The following is an 18,581-nucleotide window of genomic DNA, read 5'->3' on the forward strand; positions in this document are numbered from 1 at the left end:
ACAATTTAAATTTTTTTTGTTTGTTTTTTTTACAATCTGATTTAAATACACGTACTGATATAAGGGTGCGTTTAAATCATTGTATAATCATCGCCTACACTCCCGTTATGTGGTCATTCAGGGAAGTGACACCTCTGTTTTAATACCTATTGCCTTGCTTACCGGTCCTTATTTAAATAAACATTTTTGAATTTTTGATTAATAATCTCAGGTGCCACAGTCTGCCTGTGTGCTTTTGTCATAGATGCCTGCACTTTCCTTTTTTTTTATATTTGGCATTATTTAATCTAACAATGATTTAGAAATTTCCCATTTCATTCTGCACAAATTCTGCAGTCACACCAAGCCTGGGTGCACAGACACCCCAAGACACCGGATGAAATTGTGCCTGTGTGCTGAATCTTGATCAGACGACACCGTGTGCTCCATGACTTTCTCTTCAATTCTTGCATGTGTAGTGATGTTTGCTAAGAAGGGAGGAAAGTGCTGATTTATTTTTTTATTACAGGCAGGTAAATTGTGTCAGCTGCATTTGAGGCAATCACGATGTGCGAGTGTTTATGTTTGTATGCGTGTGTGTGTGTGTGTGTGTGTGTGTGTTTTGGGAGATAATTAAGATGTGGGAGACATTTCCACAAGTGCTGGCTTGTTTTTAAGGGTTCATTTTCAGGATAGAGCCTATGCTCACTCTTTCACACACACACACACACACACACACCCACCTACGGTAAATATCTGGAGGAAGTTAAAACGTGGCACTGTAACAAATCTCTCAGCTATTTTATTTATTCTTTGTTTCTTTTGCCCTTTTCTCTAACCTGATTTCTGCTTCCCTCTGTACAGTTTTACACGGCAAGGAAACATTTCCCCAATGAGATATGCCATCACAAATTACACAGCATCTCCTATATTACCAATCAAATTTAGATTGCCCACTTAAATTATATTATATATCTTGCTGTGTCTCATTTTAATTGCAGCTGGGAATGAAATTGCTCTGTCATCTTCCCGCAAAACAGCCTTGTTGCACCATTAACATTTTCAGCACGAGTGTTCATGTTTTGATTGTGCGAGAGTTCAATTATAGGTGACTGATCATGTGACTTTCACCCCCTTCCCACTTCCCATCTCAGTGTGGCAACCAATCAGAACTTTCAAGAGAACCACAGCTTCAGTTTTGCTTCTCACTACTCCCATGGAATCACCTCAGCTATCTACCACCCAGGCCATCGGTAAGTAAGATTTTACTAACAATACCACATCCTGTCAGCCTGGAGTGCTTGGAGAATGTAGTTGCCTTCCAGCTTCTGATTGACTGAACACACCTGATCTAGGTAATCAGCAGTGGGTAGGACATGGATAGCTAGAAAACAAGGATTGCAAGTTTGGATGGACCAAGTTTGGGAACCACTGGTTTAATTAATGCCTATATTCACATGATAACCTCATTATTATTAGTAGTATTTTTATTATTTTATATTTTCCCTCCTGGCTGCCACAGTCCAAGCCTACATCATTCAGAACAGTGTTTTGTCTTTTTCATACATTTATATTCAACATCTGTGGACATTTCTCATGTATCCTTTGAAACAAACAGGGCGGCTCGCTTGTAGATCGCTTTGGATAAAACTTTCTGCCAAATGACTAAATGTAAATGTAAATGTAAATTTCTTCCTTAAACTCATTGCCCATGATGTTGCATGATGCCACGTACAGCTTAAATATCTGAGTTTAAAAGTTGCTGAGAGATTTCAAATGCTTTCATCATTTGACATCTAGGGGCAATATGAGTACACGCCAACATCTCAGTATGCCTGTAAATATGTATTATAGAGATTACTGTGGTGGAATTTGGTTTAGGTTTACTGCATTACAGTTCATCATATTTACCATCAGAGTGGTTGTTGTGCAGACATGTAAGGGAAATGATTTGTACAGTATACTTTGATAAGTCCATAAAATGAGTCACAAGAGTTTCTTTCTAATACAGGCATTCCTACACAGGCGTAAGATGTTACATTATGGAACAAGGCCGAAGGGCTTACTCAGGAATAAATGAGGCAATCACTTTATTGCAGTACCTGCAGGAATAGCAGACCATAGCAGTCCAGAATGTCCTTGGCCTTCTTTGCCACGTAGCATTCAAAGGATTTGATTAATTAAATCTAGCTCACATCCCGTGACTTTACTGTTTTTACCATAGTCCCCTAGTCTGCATAAACCAGGTATAGTTTGACTGGTGAAGCTTGGTTTGGCAGCTCAGTTGATTTGGGCAGGCCCAGGTGTTTTCCAACTGATAGGTGAGGTGAAACCTACATGATCCATGTATGAAAGCTGGGTCAGCAACAGCATCAATAGGATAAAAAAGAAATGAAAAAAAAAGTGGGCAACTGGAGGGAGGAGGAAAAAAATGATTAGCAACATGCTTTAAATTATGTTTTTGGGAATGTTTCCAGATGTAGAGGTAGACATAATCATTGTTAGAGAGATGCCACTAGTAGTTTGGCATTTGTTGTAATGAAAACGTATATCACAGTATGCAGAAAAAAGTAACATATATTGGGTATGAGCTATAATGTCAACACAAAACATAGCTTTCCATCAAAGTCCCTCTCAGGTCTCTTCGCTAAATGCACCAGGGGGCAGTGTTGAGTTGAACAGCACAGCTTTATCCACACCTTGCTCCTGAGTTCCTGACTGTTGTGGCAGCTCCTCTGTTTCACTTCAAGGAGAGACTCAGTGATCACCTTGGTCATTGTAGGGCTGTTTGTGCTCATTGACTCCATAGAGACCTTTACCTTTGATAAATAATAATTAATTTGGTACCTTGCTAAGTGGCTCTTCAGTAGTGTGATTACTCACTGATACCAAAGCTTGAACCCTGGTTGACAGATGACCTCACACCAACTGCCTTCATTAGCTGTCCTTTTTATGTAATCCTAATTGATCTGTTGGGGTACAGTTATGTCATGGAGGTCGTAACCATGAGTTTGTGTGTGCTTGTTTTTCAGGTTGCTGCTGGTAGGAGGGTGTGAGTCAGGGAGTGACAGTACGTCAAAGGCCTCTTGCTGTGGCATCACGGCCTGGAGGGCCCTGTCTGGCTCCCCATACTACAAACAGGTCACCAGCTATGAAGAGGATGTCAGTACGGTGAGGAAACTGCACTCACATTTATGCAAAATTATTCAAGCGATACACACTTTTTAAAATTTTTTTAAAAATCATCTACTGTTTCTTGTGTTAGAATCAGAAGAGAGGTTTCTTCAAGATCCCCAGCTTCAGGTTCTTTTCAAGACAAGGAGATGAAAAGGTAGTACAGGCCTCTTCTTTCTGTCTGCTTTGTTGCTAATTAAAGATTTAATCAGGAGGAACTACAGAGCATTATTCTTATTAAAATTATCCATGTGTCTGTATTTGTGTCCAGGACGGTGTATTTCGCATGAGCCTGAGTCCTGATGGCACTCTGCTGGCTGTCATTCACTTCTCTGGTCGTCTGTCTCTATGGGACTTCCCCTCCCTCAAACAGAGGGCCACATGGAGCCAAGACCAACAGGTGCACCTCAAAACTGCATGTGCTGTGTGTTATGTGTGTCTGCATCCAGGTTTTTGCTTATGCAGAATAAACTTGTGTGCATTGCAGTTGTGTGTCCTGCTAATATTTTTTTACATTAGATGCTTGACTGACTGTATTAATGTAATCTCTCTGTAAGTGTGGGCGTGCGCGAAGAGACAGTGTGCGTGTGTGTGTGTGCGCTGCCATTAGACATTAAGTGGCTTACGGAGACATTCGTAGAATGTTCTCTGATTTATTCCTTGTGTGTGCATGTTGTGCTTCATTGCAGGTCTGAGCTGGCAGAGCTTCTGTGTGTGCTTGCTGTAAGTGTAAATAGTGTTAGCAGATTAATTTCTTCACCCACTCTCTCCCTGTATTTCTCCTTTCCCGCCTTCTTTTTTTTGGTCCCTCCACTCTTCGGTCCTCCCTGCAGCCAGGATTTGAAGAGATCAACCCAGAGTGGAAGACATCGCTGGAGAGAAGGAAGAAGATAAAAGGTAGTCTGGCCTCAAGGACTAAAGAGAGCCAACCTTGTTGCTGACACAGCAGCACACACTAGACACAATTTAATGATCTTTGACATGTCTTATTCACTGAATTATACAGTTATTTAGACATACTACCCTATACCATATTCCACGCCTAGCTAACATCTTTCCCCTTCAGTGTCCATGTTTGTGTGTGCTTGTGTAACTGTCTGTATGTGTCTGTGTGTACAGTATCCCTGTTTGTGCAGCTGCACAGTCTTTTTTGACAGTTTTGGGCCAGTAGTGTTGACAGCTGTGGCAGCTTATGTAAGCAATAATCTGTGTATAAGTCTTCATCTCATGCATGACAAGTGATAAATATGTCCACGGAGAACGCCAACGTTTCAGGATATTTTAAAGTAATACTTTAAGGCAAATCTCTGTTGGCTTTTGTCCTCCTCTGGCGTACGGTCACCTCTATGTAACTGCCCTCATGTCTCGCCTTACGTGTCCCAGATAAGGAGCAGTACTTCCCGCTGGTGGATGTCAGTTGGTGGAGCGATAACGTGTTGATTTTGGCTCGATGCTCTGGCTCTGTCACCGTGTCATCGGTCAGGACGCTCCGCAACCTCCTGGGCAAATCCTGCGAATGGTTCGAGCCCTCACCTCGAGTCACAGCCGCACATGACGGGGGCTTCCTCAGTCTGGAGGTAAATGTCAAAGTAGTGGTGTGCATGTATAGTTGTGTTGTTTTGGACTTTAACAGTGATATAACAAAACAAAAGATAGTTTTTGATTTGAAAAGTGATAACTTTACTATATGTTTATTGTTGAGGTCATAGCAGGTGTTGGGGTGCATCATATAGTATGAGGTGATTGTAATGTTTTTGCCTCCTCGTTTATATAAAGTTAAGATTCCAGTATAATGAGAAATTATAACCTTGTATATTACTGCTTCTTTATGCCACACAAAGACTTTGATATCACAACCTCGTTCTTTTTATTTCAGTTATTCACATGCCTTTATTATTTTATCTGAAAGCACTGAGAGAGAAATTTCTCCAGCAGCCAGCTGCCAACTTTTGGGAAAGGTTTCATCAGCCTGCTCCAGCATTGAGTGGGGGATGGATGCTTGTAGCTTTATCTATAGCTGAATGTGTGTTGAAATTCCTTGGCAGATGGGCTTTGCACTGTGTGGGCCCCCACAGATGTGGAATGATACGACCTTGTGTGTGCACTATAGCCAGCATATGTGCATATCCTGTGTGCAATGAGTTTTGGGTACTGTATTAGTGCAACACCATAGACTCTACCTCAGCTCCTCATTGATTAAGACGCTTAATGTTTTACAATTACTAAATATTTTATAACCCCTGGCTGGGAGCAGAGCTCTGCTGGAGGGTCCAGTATTTTTCTCTCGTGAGCTGAAGCCCAGAGGAGCATCACTAAAAAAATATGAGTATTTTCTACAGCATGTGGATGAAAAATGGGCAAATAATTTTCCACAACTGAGGCAATCACAAAACTAGAGAACAGGACAAGACAATTTAAAGAAACTACTCTGGACAGCTTGGATTTAGATTTTCTATTGAGCAGCTTGACCTTGTTGTTGTTCTGTGTTCAGTCTGATGATCCGGGAGGAAAGCATGAAATGAAGTGTGTTTACCAGTGTAAGCACAGCTCAGTGTTAACTGTGCTGCATTGTGGGCTTCATTTTTAATTCAGTACTCCTACTGGCAAAGAAGTGTCCAAACTCGGCATCAGAAAGTCATTGTAGGCACGGCTGTAAATCTGACAGCTTCAGTTATTGAGAATAGAAGTTCTTGCATTTTGCAGCAGTCACTTTATGATTTGGGCCAACAAGACAGATGCATTTTTATGTAAAAAGACAACTGTGGTTTTATGGTCACTTCTAACCCGTATGTTTGCAATATAATTCAAATTTATCTTTTAAACTTGAGTATTCAGTTTTGGACACTGATTTTCTCAAGCACTATAATTTGGTTTTAGTACTTCCTGTGCTTTGATTATTTTCCTAATTTGTTTTGCTTATTTTATGTGATTTTGACCTCCACCCAATTCATGATGCTATATTTTTACATCCACAGTGCGAGGTGAAACTGGCCCAAAAGCGTGGGCGGCTGGAGAGCAACCTGAGCGGTGGGGCCAGTGACGATGAAGAGGGTGACGATGGAGGAGACTCTGACTCAGACGACGAGTCGTCAGCCAAAGCTCGCTACTTTGGCTACATCAAGCAGGGCCTGTATTACGCAACGGAAATGGAGCGCTTTGCCCCGCCACGCAAACGACCCCGCACCGTCACCAAGAACTACCGTCTGGTCAGCTTGAGGTCAACAACACCAGAGGAACTGTACCAGAGGAAGGTAGGAGGCCGGCACAGCTTGTAAATGAATGGAATATTAGTGACCATGTGCACCTGCTGATGATTACTTGTGAAACACTAAACTTGTGCATCTTGTTTATAAGGGCAATAACTTTTTATTTGTGCTCAGTACAGGCACAGTAAACAGTCACACAGTGCTCATCCCAACATGGATTTTTAGACGACAGGTCAAAACTAAATTTAATAAAAACGGATGCAGGAACTTTATTGATGTCCTCTTTTGAGTTTTACAGGACTTTCTGTCGACGATTTTATATTTGAAGGATTACTTTGAATGTTGTAACAGATAAAAGGCAGAAACATGAGAACTTTTTATGACTGTATTGCTGCTAAACTGTACAGAAAGAAATCTTTTTAGGAATCTAACAACAAAGAATCTAACTATTCTGGGACCGCTATGTGCTTGGTACTCAAGAGTTTAGTTAATAATACAAAGTTGTGGAAGTATGCTGATGTTTTTTAAGGAGTTTGTGTTGTGTACTGTTGCAGGGATGGTAATGTCTAAAGACTAAAATATCTCAGCAGTAGATGTTAATTTTGGTGGTGTTCTGACTTTTTTGGTAGCACCACCATTTCGATGATGTTTGTGATTTTTGAGCAACATCTATAACAACATAATGATAATAATATAACTATTAGTTGGATTGTTGTGAACCTTACCCAGATATTCATGTTCTACTCAATTGTAATCTCTTTTTTTGACATTTGCATGCTAGAATGATGACATTTAGCTCAAAGTACCACTGTGGCTCGCTAGCATGACTGTAGACTTTTAGTGTTTTCGGTTTAATGGTGTGAGTGAATGGGCAATAAAGGTGCTCAGTGATATCACATTATTCATATTTCATGACAGCCACATAATTGGTTTGACCTGGGTAGACGGGTGTTTTTATTTGACAATTCAAGAAGCATTTGCAGTGTGTCGAACCCAGCAGGAGTCCTCAGAATATGGTAACATATCCACAATTGGGGAGAAAATAAAGACTCATATTTTTGGTACTGTTTACTTATTCATTGCGGTACACATAACAAAATGATTATGTGCTTAGGCGACAAAAGCGTTCATCAGTGTTCATGCTGGAATAGTTTCTTGTTTCCATTTGAATGTTCTTTTAGCTCAGCAATCTAAACAACAATCCTAGTGCTGACATGCACTTCTTCTCACACAGTTATACATTTATTTTGACAAAGGAACTGATATTGCCTGTTTGGTATTTTTCGGAGTTACTCCATTACTAATTACACAGACCCTTTTGTAAATCCTTTATCACATTCAAACTGATAGATGAGTCACGGACACCTCACTGTAATGCCAGTGATAATTTTTAAGAGCAGTTGTTGTCAGTGGTGGATTTCACATTTCTCATGAAACATTTCATACTCACTGGTGATTGTCATGTGAATCCGTTTGGTCACTAAAAAACTGGTTTCTGACTAAATAAATCCTCTGCCTGCTCAGTGATGTGCTATTGTTTTGTTGGATCAGCTCCAGAGTGCTGTTGAGGAGAAATGAAAACAAAGCAAGATGTTCTGTCTGCTTTAAGGCTATTTCTCAGTCCCAGGGGTTTCTCTGAAATGCTAATTGCTGCATTAGAAATATGGCTGTTGTTGCTGCTCACTACAAATTGCAGCAAAGACAACAACATGCTCTATCACAAAGCACAGTGAGTATCGGCTCTCAATGATCCCAAGTTTGAGCATGGTTCATCAGTCATTTTTATGACCTATCATCTGCTGCCTTCTTCATCATTGTCATCATCATTAGATGCCATTAGTCATAACCATCAATCCTAACAGTGGAGAGTTACAAAGTAATATATCATTATTATCTCTTTGTAACACTCAGTACCTGCGGCACTTCCCCAGCTGCTCCTGGTTTCCTGGTGGAATATTTTTCCCCAATTGACACATACCACATATAGTCTTGTGATTAGGGGAGGAGGTTGTCTGCATGTCTATGTATGTTGGTGATACAGTATATGTATGAATATTTGGTTTATTGTATGTGCCAGTGGCTGCGGATGTTTGTGTTAGATGTGTACAGTTTGACATTTCCACACCACACGCTCTCACTCACAGACAGAAAGCAGAATGACCTTATCTCTCCCCGGGCATTCACCTCAGCCAAGGTTTGCAGTCCATTTCACTGCGAACAGACCAGAAGAAGTCATTCCAGGTTATTTCCTCAAGTCTGTCTCTTCAAGTGTTAAGGAGTTTGATGATGCGTTCGGTGGCGTAACCCTGCCTGTATGAGCAGCGCACTGGCAGAGCTGCTAACAGTTTTATTAGCTAAATCCAGAGAGAGACGGAAGCAGTTTTTGATGTCCTCCTACGTGAGGTTTAACTGTGTGGGGTTCTTATTGCCCTCGAGGAACCACAGTCTGGCTAATGTGTTGCTTTGTACTCCTACACACAAAAAGAGATGGATATTCTGTGTGTGTCATTCGGTGTGCTTGTGCGCATGCACTTTCACAGACATTCTGTGTGGCTGTATAAACAGAGGTGTCATGATATTTCTGGATCAAATCATGTTGTGATGTATATAACATGTCGTCTATCAGGTCAGAAATGTGACTAAATGTTAGCTTTTGAACACATTAAACTGAGATGATGGATATGGTAAACATGCTCACCTGTACAGCACGTTAGTTAGTGACTGATTTAATGTCATTTATCAATTAAATTCTGTTTAGGAACACAGTGCATGCAGATCAGTAAGATATCCTTTAGATGATAATTGGATAGTGAAAAAAGTACAACACAGGAAACAAAACTAAATTAACTTGTATGCAGATGTGTTTTTTGTTTCCATCTTCAATTTTGCATCAGAAAACTCGCTGTGCTACTTAATTAGAGTTATTGTCTGCCCATTTCAAGATTCTCATTAAATGGTTTCTTACATTGTTTAAACTCTTGTCAGCATCACCTTCAAATAAATGCTCATATGTCAGTGTGTGAACATGCATATGCAATATATTGATAATGTGTTTATTGTGTACATATTTGTTTGTTTCATAGATTGACAATGAGGAATATGGTGAAGCCCTGTCTCTTGCCCAGGCGTATAATCTAGACTCTGACCTGGTGTACCAGAGACAGTGGAGGAAGAGTACCGTCAGCATCGCCTCAATACAGGATTACCTGGTAAGAGATGTGAAGGAGAGAAGGTTAAGAAGAGAGTGATTACGTGTGCCAGAATTTTTGTGTTTACATAGTGTTTATGAGATTTATGGCTGGAAATACAATGGCAAGAAAAAATATGTTATACCTTGTTTATTGCTTATCCTAAAGAATTTCTAGATAGACTTGGGAATTCATCTTCCCTCCCAATCACTGCAGGCTGACCAGGCTTTAATGCAGCAAAGCAGGCCCAAATCATGATGTTTCCTCCACCATACTTGATGATTAGGATGATGTTTTCATGGTGATATGCAGTGACAGTGACGAGCAATGTTTTTTTTAGTAAGCAGCAGCTTCCTTTGTGGTGTCCTGCCACAGATACCGTGCTTGTTCAATGTTTGACCTACCTAAGACAGACTGAAGACAGATGTTAGCTGCATTTTTGGCTGTCATTCAGGGTTGTTTCTTTACCTCAATAATCAGAGTTCATTGTCCTCTCGGTCATTTTGACTGGCCGTCCACTTTTTGGTAGAGTAGCTACAGTCCCAAAGTGTCTCTATTTGTAAATTATTTGTTACAAACTAATTTTATTAACAAGAATGCTTGTAAAGAAGCACCTGATTTCAGTTACCCTTTTTCCAAGGGTTCATATACTTTTTCCACTTGCACTATGAGCTTTTTATGGTTATTCCCAATAAAGACTTGGAAGATCGTATTTTTCTTGTGTTATTATTTTAGGCACATCTTACTGGTTAGTACTCTTGACTGAGATGAAGATCAGATCATGTTTTATGACAAATGAATGCGGAAAACTGCAAAATTCCAACAGGTTCATACATTTCCCTTGCCACTGTATGCAGTAAATGCATTTGTGAGTGGGAAAAGCACAACCCCCTTTACCCTGTTTCATCATTTTCCAACTTCTCTCCCAGTTTCACACCATTCCCTCCTAATTTTGTCACTCATTTTATTCCACCATTTCTCCTGAAGTTAATCTTTTTCTGTCCATTCCCTGCATCCCATCCAGAGCAAGATCCGCAAGCGCTCATGGGTACTGCATGAGTGCGTGGAACGCGTCCCAGAAAATGTTGATGCAGCCAAGGAGCTGCTTCAGTACGGCCTGAAGGGAACCGACCTCGAGGCCCTCATAGCCATAGGAAACCGTGAGGATGGAGGCAGGTAGGTCATGCACAACCACATAAAGACACACCAACGCAATCCTTGCACGTAGTCTGTAAGGGACAGTTTTACCACCTTTTTTTCCTGAGGCTTATTCTCTTTGCCTCACTTTATGCATGCACATTTATTTGTAAGTGGGTAACATTTTATTGCCATCTTCCAGGTTTATCTTGCCTGGTGATGTTGACCTTGATGACCTACCTTACGAAGACATCCTATCAAATGACGACGAGCTGGAGAGGAAGATGGAGAGGGAGAACAGGAAGAGACGAGAGCTGCTAGCCAAGGTCGACTTCAGCAGGTACTGAGACTGTTTGATAGTCAGCTTGGTAATTCAGTCGGGCAACAGATGAAGACAGAAAGTCACACCATGCAGAACTCCTGCCAATGTTTTGAATGTACAGAGAAGAGAGGATTTATTTGAACACAATCGCCAGCACTGGCTAGTGGGTTAGAGAGATCATCATTCAGCTTGAGGACTCGGGCTCAGTTGGCATCGTCTGAGTTGCTGGTACAAGTTTCCAAAGCCAGCATTTGAAATGTTTCCCTTTTTGCAGTATAATGCTCCTTTGAGCTGCTTGTAACTTTTTAAGACAAATGGCCAAAACAGCAGAATTCAACACCACCTTCTCCACCAGCCATTACCAGTCTCAGTAGCAGTTATTAGGTGGGTGGAAAAATGGCAACCTGATGATGACCTGTGTGAGTCATCTAGTAGGCAGGTTGTTGCCTAATGTTTGGAAAGATTAAATTATTTGCAATATTAACTGTTGGACATAGTGAGTGCTCTGTTGAAAATTTAAAAAAAAGAGAGAGAGATTGTGGTGAAGGTTTTTTGGTGTAGACAAGGAAACCAGGGGATAATGGGAGAAACTGCCAAATTAAACGCTGATTGTTTGATTAGGTCACACTTTAGAGAGAGGATCATAAAGGCAGGGACATTAATGAGGATGAGGGTTAGAGGGAGATTAGTGGGTAATCTGCTGGAGGTAATTTATGCCTTTATTGTCGAGTGCCCAGGGAAAGATTAATGAAAAACCCTTTAGTTATCGCTAATCACCTCTCATACCCTCACACACAAATGCAAATACACATTCCCATTTTTCACGAGACACTCTTAAGGTTAAGTACTTAGCCTATACATGTTGCACACATGTTGAGATGGCCACATATAAACATGGAAAATATGCATCCACTTAGACGTTGCACATTAAAAATGCATATCATTATTGTGTTTATGCAAGCAAGAATTAAAGTTATTTCAAGCTTCAGTAGCGGGATTGTGCTGTCTCTATTGTTCTTTTCATATCAGGTACTTAACCAGTGTGCCTCCAGTCTGCATATGAATGAGAAAGAGCAGAAACAGTGCAATATTAATCCTTCGTAACATCTGCCCCTCAGTTCCTTGTTTATTTTTTAGTCCGTGTTTGACTCTCTTTCTGTATAGTTTACTGTGTAATAAAACTGTTTAGCTTCATTGTGAGCTCGTGGTCCATTTTAGATAAGGAAAAGATGGAGGATAATAGAAAGACATGAGTGAGGACAAAATAATCGATAATTTGCAAACATTAAAGACGCTATTACATTAAATCCTTGGTGAAATACTTTCTTTAAGTACGCTGTTTTTTTTTATCCTTTCACTACCTTTGAGACTGGGTGTCTTTTAGGGGTGTGTTTGTGCGCGTGTGTGCTTATGTCTGGGTGCAGAGAAGACCCTCACTAATGGATCTAACCATGTTGTCTTGAGGCCTGCGGCTAAGGCCGAGACAGATAATAATTCTCTTAATTTCTTTTTAACTACACCACCATTATAGGAATGGCTTGATATCGATCACAGCTGTTCTTTGTGTGTGTGTCATGCTCTTGTGTGTAGATACAAATAGTGTTTACAGTGGTACCCCTTCCTCTTTTTCTCAATTTATAATGTTGTATATTTAATTTTAAATGGATTAACATCAACATACACCTAATAACTTGATTTTAGGATTTTTTTTGCATTATGGGTAGATTGTAGATAAATTAAACTTTAATCTATTTAAACTATATCACAGTAAATTGTGCAAAAGGTGAAGGGGGTCTGAGGTCATCATGGACAGCATCTTTAATCAACTATCATCTCTCTTAGGGAGAAAACATGACTCACATCACTGTTGACGGTTTTCTGTCTAGCAGAGAGTCATTTTCAGCAATCAGACTCAAATCCACTCAATGGACTTCTGCTAGTCTCCGCAAATGAGTTTCTTTTCCCTCTCAGTACTTACTGGTTCTTTTTAAAGTATCCAATAAAACACTGGATGTTAATGTACTTCTCAGCCTCTCTTGTTACTACCAGCTGTACTCCTATAGACAATGTGTGCACTACCGTCAGCTATCCTGAAATGCAATTGTCACATAAAACACAGACTTCCCCAGGGTTTGGTTATAGCTTTTTTTATTCCTTACTGTTGAGTGTTTGTTGTCTTGCATGTTTTAAAACTGTTGTTTTAAAACTGTGCATAATAAATTCATGATCCGCCAAGGGCCATTGTAACTGCGTCTCAGTCTCCCTGCATACAGCAGCTGGATGGACTGTGTGTGTGTGTGTGTCTGTGTGTGTGTGTGTGTGTCTGTGTGTGTGTGAGAGAGAGAATAGAGGGGAAGGTGTGCGGAGGTGAGAGTGTACATTCTGCTGCAAGGTGTTTATGTTCTTATCTGATCAGATTCAGACCTCAATCAGAAGAATCATTTTCTCATTTGCTCTAGCATCGTGTGCGTGTCTGTATGCGTGTGTGCTTGTGTGCATGTGTATGTTGCACGTTGATGCTTTGATGTGGCATCCATGTGAACGTGAACGCCTGAGCCGAAGTGTTTTTGTCTGTTTATGCAGTCCAATTTTGTCCCTCACACTGTGTGATAATCACTTTCATCACACACCGCATTTTAGTGTGTTTGTGTGCGTATTACTGTGTTGGCCTCTTTATGCATTCCAATCTCTGTCCAGTAAAGTCATATTCAAGGCATTTGTACAGAGATTGAGGGGCGAAGCCATCAGACTTGGAAATACAAGATACAAATGCGAGCACACACACACAATCGCAAACACACACAGTCCTGCCTCTTTACATTAGGCAGCAGGTATAACAGTCAAAAGCTCAGTTTAAGTTGTGCACATTACATCTTAAACCTTACAGCCGTCAAGCTCTATTCAGTTATGTTGCCGTGTTTTTGTTCATTCTGGCCCTTTCTTAACCACATTTCCCCCCTTGAGTCACTGTTTATTGTAAAAGCAATTCAGAGAACTAACACAAATCTTTACAAAGGCGCAGGCACTCTGCTGCCCTTTTGGAATGCAGAAATATGTTCCAGGTTGCCCATTTGTATGTGTAACGGTGTAGTACGCGCTGTTTATATTGTACCTCAGTGGCATTCAGCAGTAGGATTAGCAATTTAGAAGCAGAATTGAACATTCAGCTGCCTCAAAACTTTAGGTGGCCATTTTCACAATTACACTGTGCATTTCACTCAGGGAACATATTTAAAACTTTAAATAACAAATGATGGTAAATTCATGTCTGGTTTTTAAAATAAAAAAGTGTGATTTGTTAAACAAAAACACAATGGAAAAAAATATCAGCAGACATGTTAGCAACGTGCTGTACTTAAACCCATAGTATGCAACTCTGTTTATTTTTTATTTTTTGCAAAAATATGCTTTAAAACATTTCCTCATATGGAAGGGTACGGTCATAGACCCAGATCCAGATGTTCTGTTATAATGTATTCATAATCAAACCACAGAACATATAGTTTTTGTGTTAGAATTCATTAAACCTAAATTTAAAACCTCACAGGACGACATCTACAATTGCTTTCCAACATGGCGTCTCTTCTCGGCTCCTTCTCTCACCGCTGCCCTTCCTCCATCTCCACGTTTTTTTTTTTTGTTTTTTTGCTTTCCTCTGAAGAGGCAAAGCAAAGCAATAATTACCACTAGTACAAGTGCTAAGCTGCCACTCTTTGATGTTCCAGAGAGTGTGTTGAGCCAGTGTTAATCTCTGTTCGTCAGTGTAGAGGAACCCTGATAAGGCCTGATAGTGCACTCTGTAATGAGGGATTAGGGATTAAGACGGCAGTGGAGAGGTCAGCTCCCCTGTGGTCGCACCGCGGTTGATCCAGGGCAAGTTTTTCGAGAGCTTCGGGCATCGCTTCACCTGGTCAGGTTGTTTTTCCTGACTGAACATGGAATGTTTTTTATTTTACTGCACGTGTGAATGCAGGGGGACATAGTTCAATGCAGGAGCTTTTAGCCTTCTGCTTCTTTTCCATTGGACAAAGCTTGAGTTATTGAATTTAAGGTTTATCCCATATACTGTAGTGTTGTGCCTTGGTGTTTCTGGTCATCCAAATTATTTATGGTTGCGATTAATTGACATTGAAAATAGATTTGATTCTCTCAGGACAATAGCTCACTTCATCGACAGCTAGCATCCAATACATAACAACTGAATGGTTCTTGTGGTCATACGCAGTTGATTTGTTGAAAATGATTGGTCAAGAGGGCAATTTGTTTTGTGATCACCCGTCCAAAGCATTGTTATAGTGGTCCCTGTGGGTATACTGTATAGGGGTGGTTTATGGTTAATTTAAATCTACAGTGTGTGCAAAAATACGTCAGAGATTAATTTGAGTTGTTGACATTTTGGTTTTGTTGTTGAATGCGATGTTATGATGCACCTGTGCAGGCATGCTGTTGATTTGTCTGTGTTTCTTGTACACGTCTAGGCTGACCCTGGAGCAGAAGGAGCTGTGTCGGAGCCGACTGAAACTACTCTCCTATCTGGACCGCCTGGCCACATATGAGGTAACAACAGTTACAGATTGTACTGATTTGGATCAGCCTTGGAAGTCCTGCATATGGTAGTTTCTTTCTGAATGAAAAAAAATATTATCGTGTATATAATGAAAATACGGGTAATATAGATTTAGAAATGTAAATGTTTTACTCATGCACTTCAACTCCCTGCTGCTTGCTGCAGCACCCGGGCATATGCGTGAGAACACTGCTGTGCACACAATTATCATCTGTTTAGGTGGTAAGTTTACTTAATTTTGAAGCCACTGAAATTACTGTTACAGAGATTACTGTAACATCCTGTCTACACTTTCCACATATCGAAGCACCAGCTTGAGTCGCTCCTTCACTGTCTGTCGAGCCACAACTACAAGATGTTGTTATGTGTGTTAAAACGGAACAAAATACACTTGATGTCTAAAAACACAACTAGGTGAAATGTGAACCATCTAGACTGCTGTATTTATTAAAATAGTAGTGTATCCATTTCATCAGACGCATTATCTAGATGACTGAAAAGTGCAACTAAAATGTGTCCTTGCGAAAATTGTTAAAGCGCTGAAGCTGGTCACCTACACTGATTGTGGATTAACATGGATGCAAAACCAGAGGTATCAACCCAAAATGATGCTCAGGGCTCTTTTAGAATTCAGCACTTACTTTGTCCTAAGATAGAAATCACACACACACACAAAAAACCATCCAAAAACAAATTCTTATTCAAATTAGTCATAATAGCGTGTTGATTAGTCCAGCTTGAAACCAGCTCAGTGGAGTCTGAATGGATGTTTTCCAGACTAATGTGTCTTTGTGAAAATGGCGCTCATGAGATTTATGCATGCTTCTGTGAGACCTCAGAGGAAGGAGAATGTGTTTGAAGTACTAAGTTGGGGGTCACTAAAGGTCCACATTATGCATTCATTTGCATGTTTTATATAAGACACAAGTTAATTTAAGTTTTTTGTTAAAACGTTCTTTATTGTATGGGGCGTTTTTATTGTTTTTATCCTTTAGGCACCTTAATGTTTTCTTCTTTCATGTCCAATCCCTCCAAAGCACAGATGTTTTTCTCATAGGCTTTTTATTGATATTCTTTCTTAACTCCTCTTATCTGTTTGAAAAGTTGCAGAAGATATTTATGTGAGAGGCATTTTAAGTACTGAATGGCGTAGTAACCATCTAACTGAGAGATGATGTGTCCTGGTTAGACATTAGAAAATATGGTTTTGGTATAATACTAATAAAGCTACAGCATAACCACCAGTGGATGCTTATATACTACCAAAGGAACTTGGACACTGGCAACTACTTACCACTGTTAAACACTCATTTTAGATCTGTGATGAATAGCGTTAACATGACCACTCTTCTCATCCGTGATAAATCACAGAGGAACACGACCATACTTTTCTTCCTATGCTTGAGAGGAGAGATGAGAATTTTACACTGCCAGATATTCAACTCAGACAGAATAACGTCTCTCTCTTTATTCGGACATTGTCATGGTAACGGCAGCACTCGTTAGATTCCTTTTGCCCCAATCCATTTTCTCTGGCTGTCTATGAATATGATATTAGGATTTTTATCATCCCGACTTGGGCTGCCTCTGTCCGCATTTGGCCCATTCAAAGGCTATCCATCAGACAGACACACTTATACACACACACAGGCATAGAAGATGCTACAGAGATTTTATACACACAGACACCCATAAATCCCTCTAAGCCAAAGGCCAAGACAACAAATGTTCCCTCCTGAAGTGTGTGTGTGTGCACATTTAGACACTCACTCACTCACACACATACATCTACCTTCCTCAGGTGGTTTGAACTAAACGACAAGACAGCTGTATGCTAGAAAGTTAAATAACATCTCTGTTGACTTTGTTTCAACGCATCCATTTGCAGTCGCATCTTTTACTCGCTCGTTTCCTCTCATCTTTAGTTTGAATTTCTATCAGTTCACACCATTTTCTCTGGAAAGACGGCTCTCTACTTCACAAATTTCTTTTTATGAACCACAGTTGAATAACATCTTTTCTCCGTCGCCTCCCTCTCTCTCTTTCTCTCTCTGTCTCTCTTTTGCTCATGCTCTCAAGGAGATACTTGGCGGTCCTCATGCAGCGGAGCAGAAATACGATGCAGAGTTCTTCAAGAAGTTCCGCAGTCAAAATATTGTTTTGTCAGCAAGAAACTACGCCAGGGTAACATCAGACTCTCGCTTCCTTTAAAATCTCTCTCTAATGATCTTACTTAATCTGTTCATATGCAATACCATTTTGCACTAATGTGATATACACTCAGGTGCAGCTTATTACGTACACCTAGGGAAAACTAATGCAGTGTAATGCAGCAGACTGGCAATAAATCCTCCCTCATGAAGGTGATAATTTTCAGTTTTTGTTGAAACTGCTTTAGACAGGTTGATTCAGCTGTGTGGTCATTTTAAAGACATTGCACTTCATTTTATAGAGATGTATTTGTGCTATGTAGTCCAGCGTAATTGATATAAATGGGGCCAATAAAATAATACACAACTAACAGATGAGTGAATTCCCCCAAAAAAAGGTATTGGATCTATTTGGATCTTGTTGCATTACAATGTGCTGTTTTGTGTCCAATAATTCGATTTAGATTGAATTTCATTTTCTGTGTATTCAGTCACACAGAGTGCAGTTTTTATTTATTTATTTTATTTAATTAATTTAGAAAAGGTTTTCCAATATAGGTGATGCATTTGTTTTTCCTATAGGAGAGTAACGTGCAGGCTCTGGACATCCTATTCACATACCACGGAACCGAGCTCCTCCAGCATCGACTAGCTATCCTTTACAACTTTCCTGAAACCACCTCTCCACATGAATACACCATCCTGCTGCCTGAAGCTAGGTGAGCAACACACAAATACACACATTCACTGATGTGTACATAGTGCTACTTAAGGTATATTAATATCTTTTATACTGTGACTTGGACTGTGGATGGTACTAAATCTGTGGCTCCGAGCAAATAGAGGGCTACCAATTAT

The 18,581-nt window shown here is 40.1% G+C and overlaps 1 protein-coding gene across 1 annotated transcript in view; it reads left to right on the top strand.

The window, feature by feature from the left end:
• Positions 1-18,581, top strand: part of nbas (NBAS subunit of NRZ tethering complex) — a 129,319-nt gene that overhangs the window by 10,347 nt on the left and 100,391 nt on the right. The window contains exons 9-21 of the mRNA XM_026341022.1: positions 1,134-1,232; positions 3,012-3,150; positions 3,245-3,310; positions 3,425-3,553; positions 3,987-4,050; positions 4,537-4,730; positions 6,129-6,404; positions 9,443-9,568; positions 10,572-10,723; positions 10,887-11,024; positions 15,485-15,563; positions 17,653-17,757; positions 18,306-18,442. Of these exons, the coding sequence (XP_026196807.1) occupies positions 1,134-1,232; positions 3,012-3,150; positions 3,245-3,310; positions 3,425-3,553; positions 3,987-4,050; positions 4,537-4,730; positions 6,129-6,404; positions 9,443-9,568; positions 10,572-10,723; positions 10,887-11,024; positions 15,485-15,563; positions 17,653-17,757; positions 18,306-18,442 (1,704 nt within the window). The remainder of the gene's footprint in view (positions 1-1,133; positions 1,233-3,011; positions 3,151-3,244; positions 3,311-3,424; positions 3,554-3,986; positions 4,051-4,536; positions 4,731-6,128; positions 6,405-9,442; positions 9,569-10,571; positions 10,724-10,886; positions 11,025-15,484; positions 15,564-17,652; positions 17,758-18,305; positions 18,443-18,581) is intronic.

This window comes from Anabas testudineus, chromosome 24 (genome assembly GCF_900324465.2).
Source record: "Anabas testudineus chromosome 24, fAnaTes1.2, whole genome shotgun sequence".
NCBI classification, from domain to species: Eukaryota; Metazoa; Chordata; class Actinopteri; order Anabantiformes; family Anabantidae; genus Anabas; species Anabas testudineus.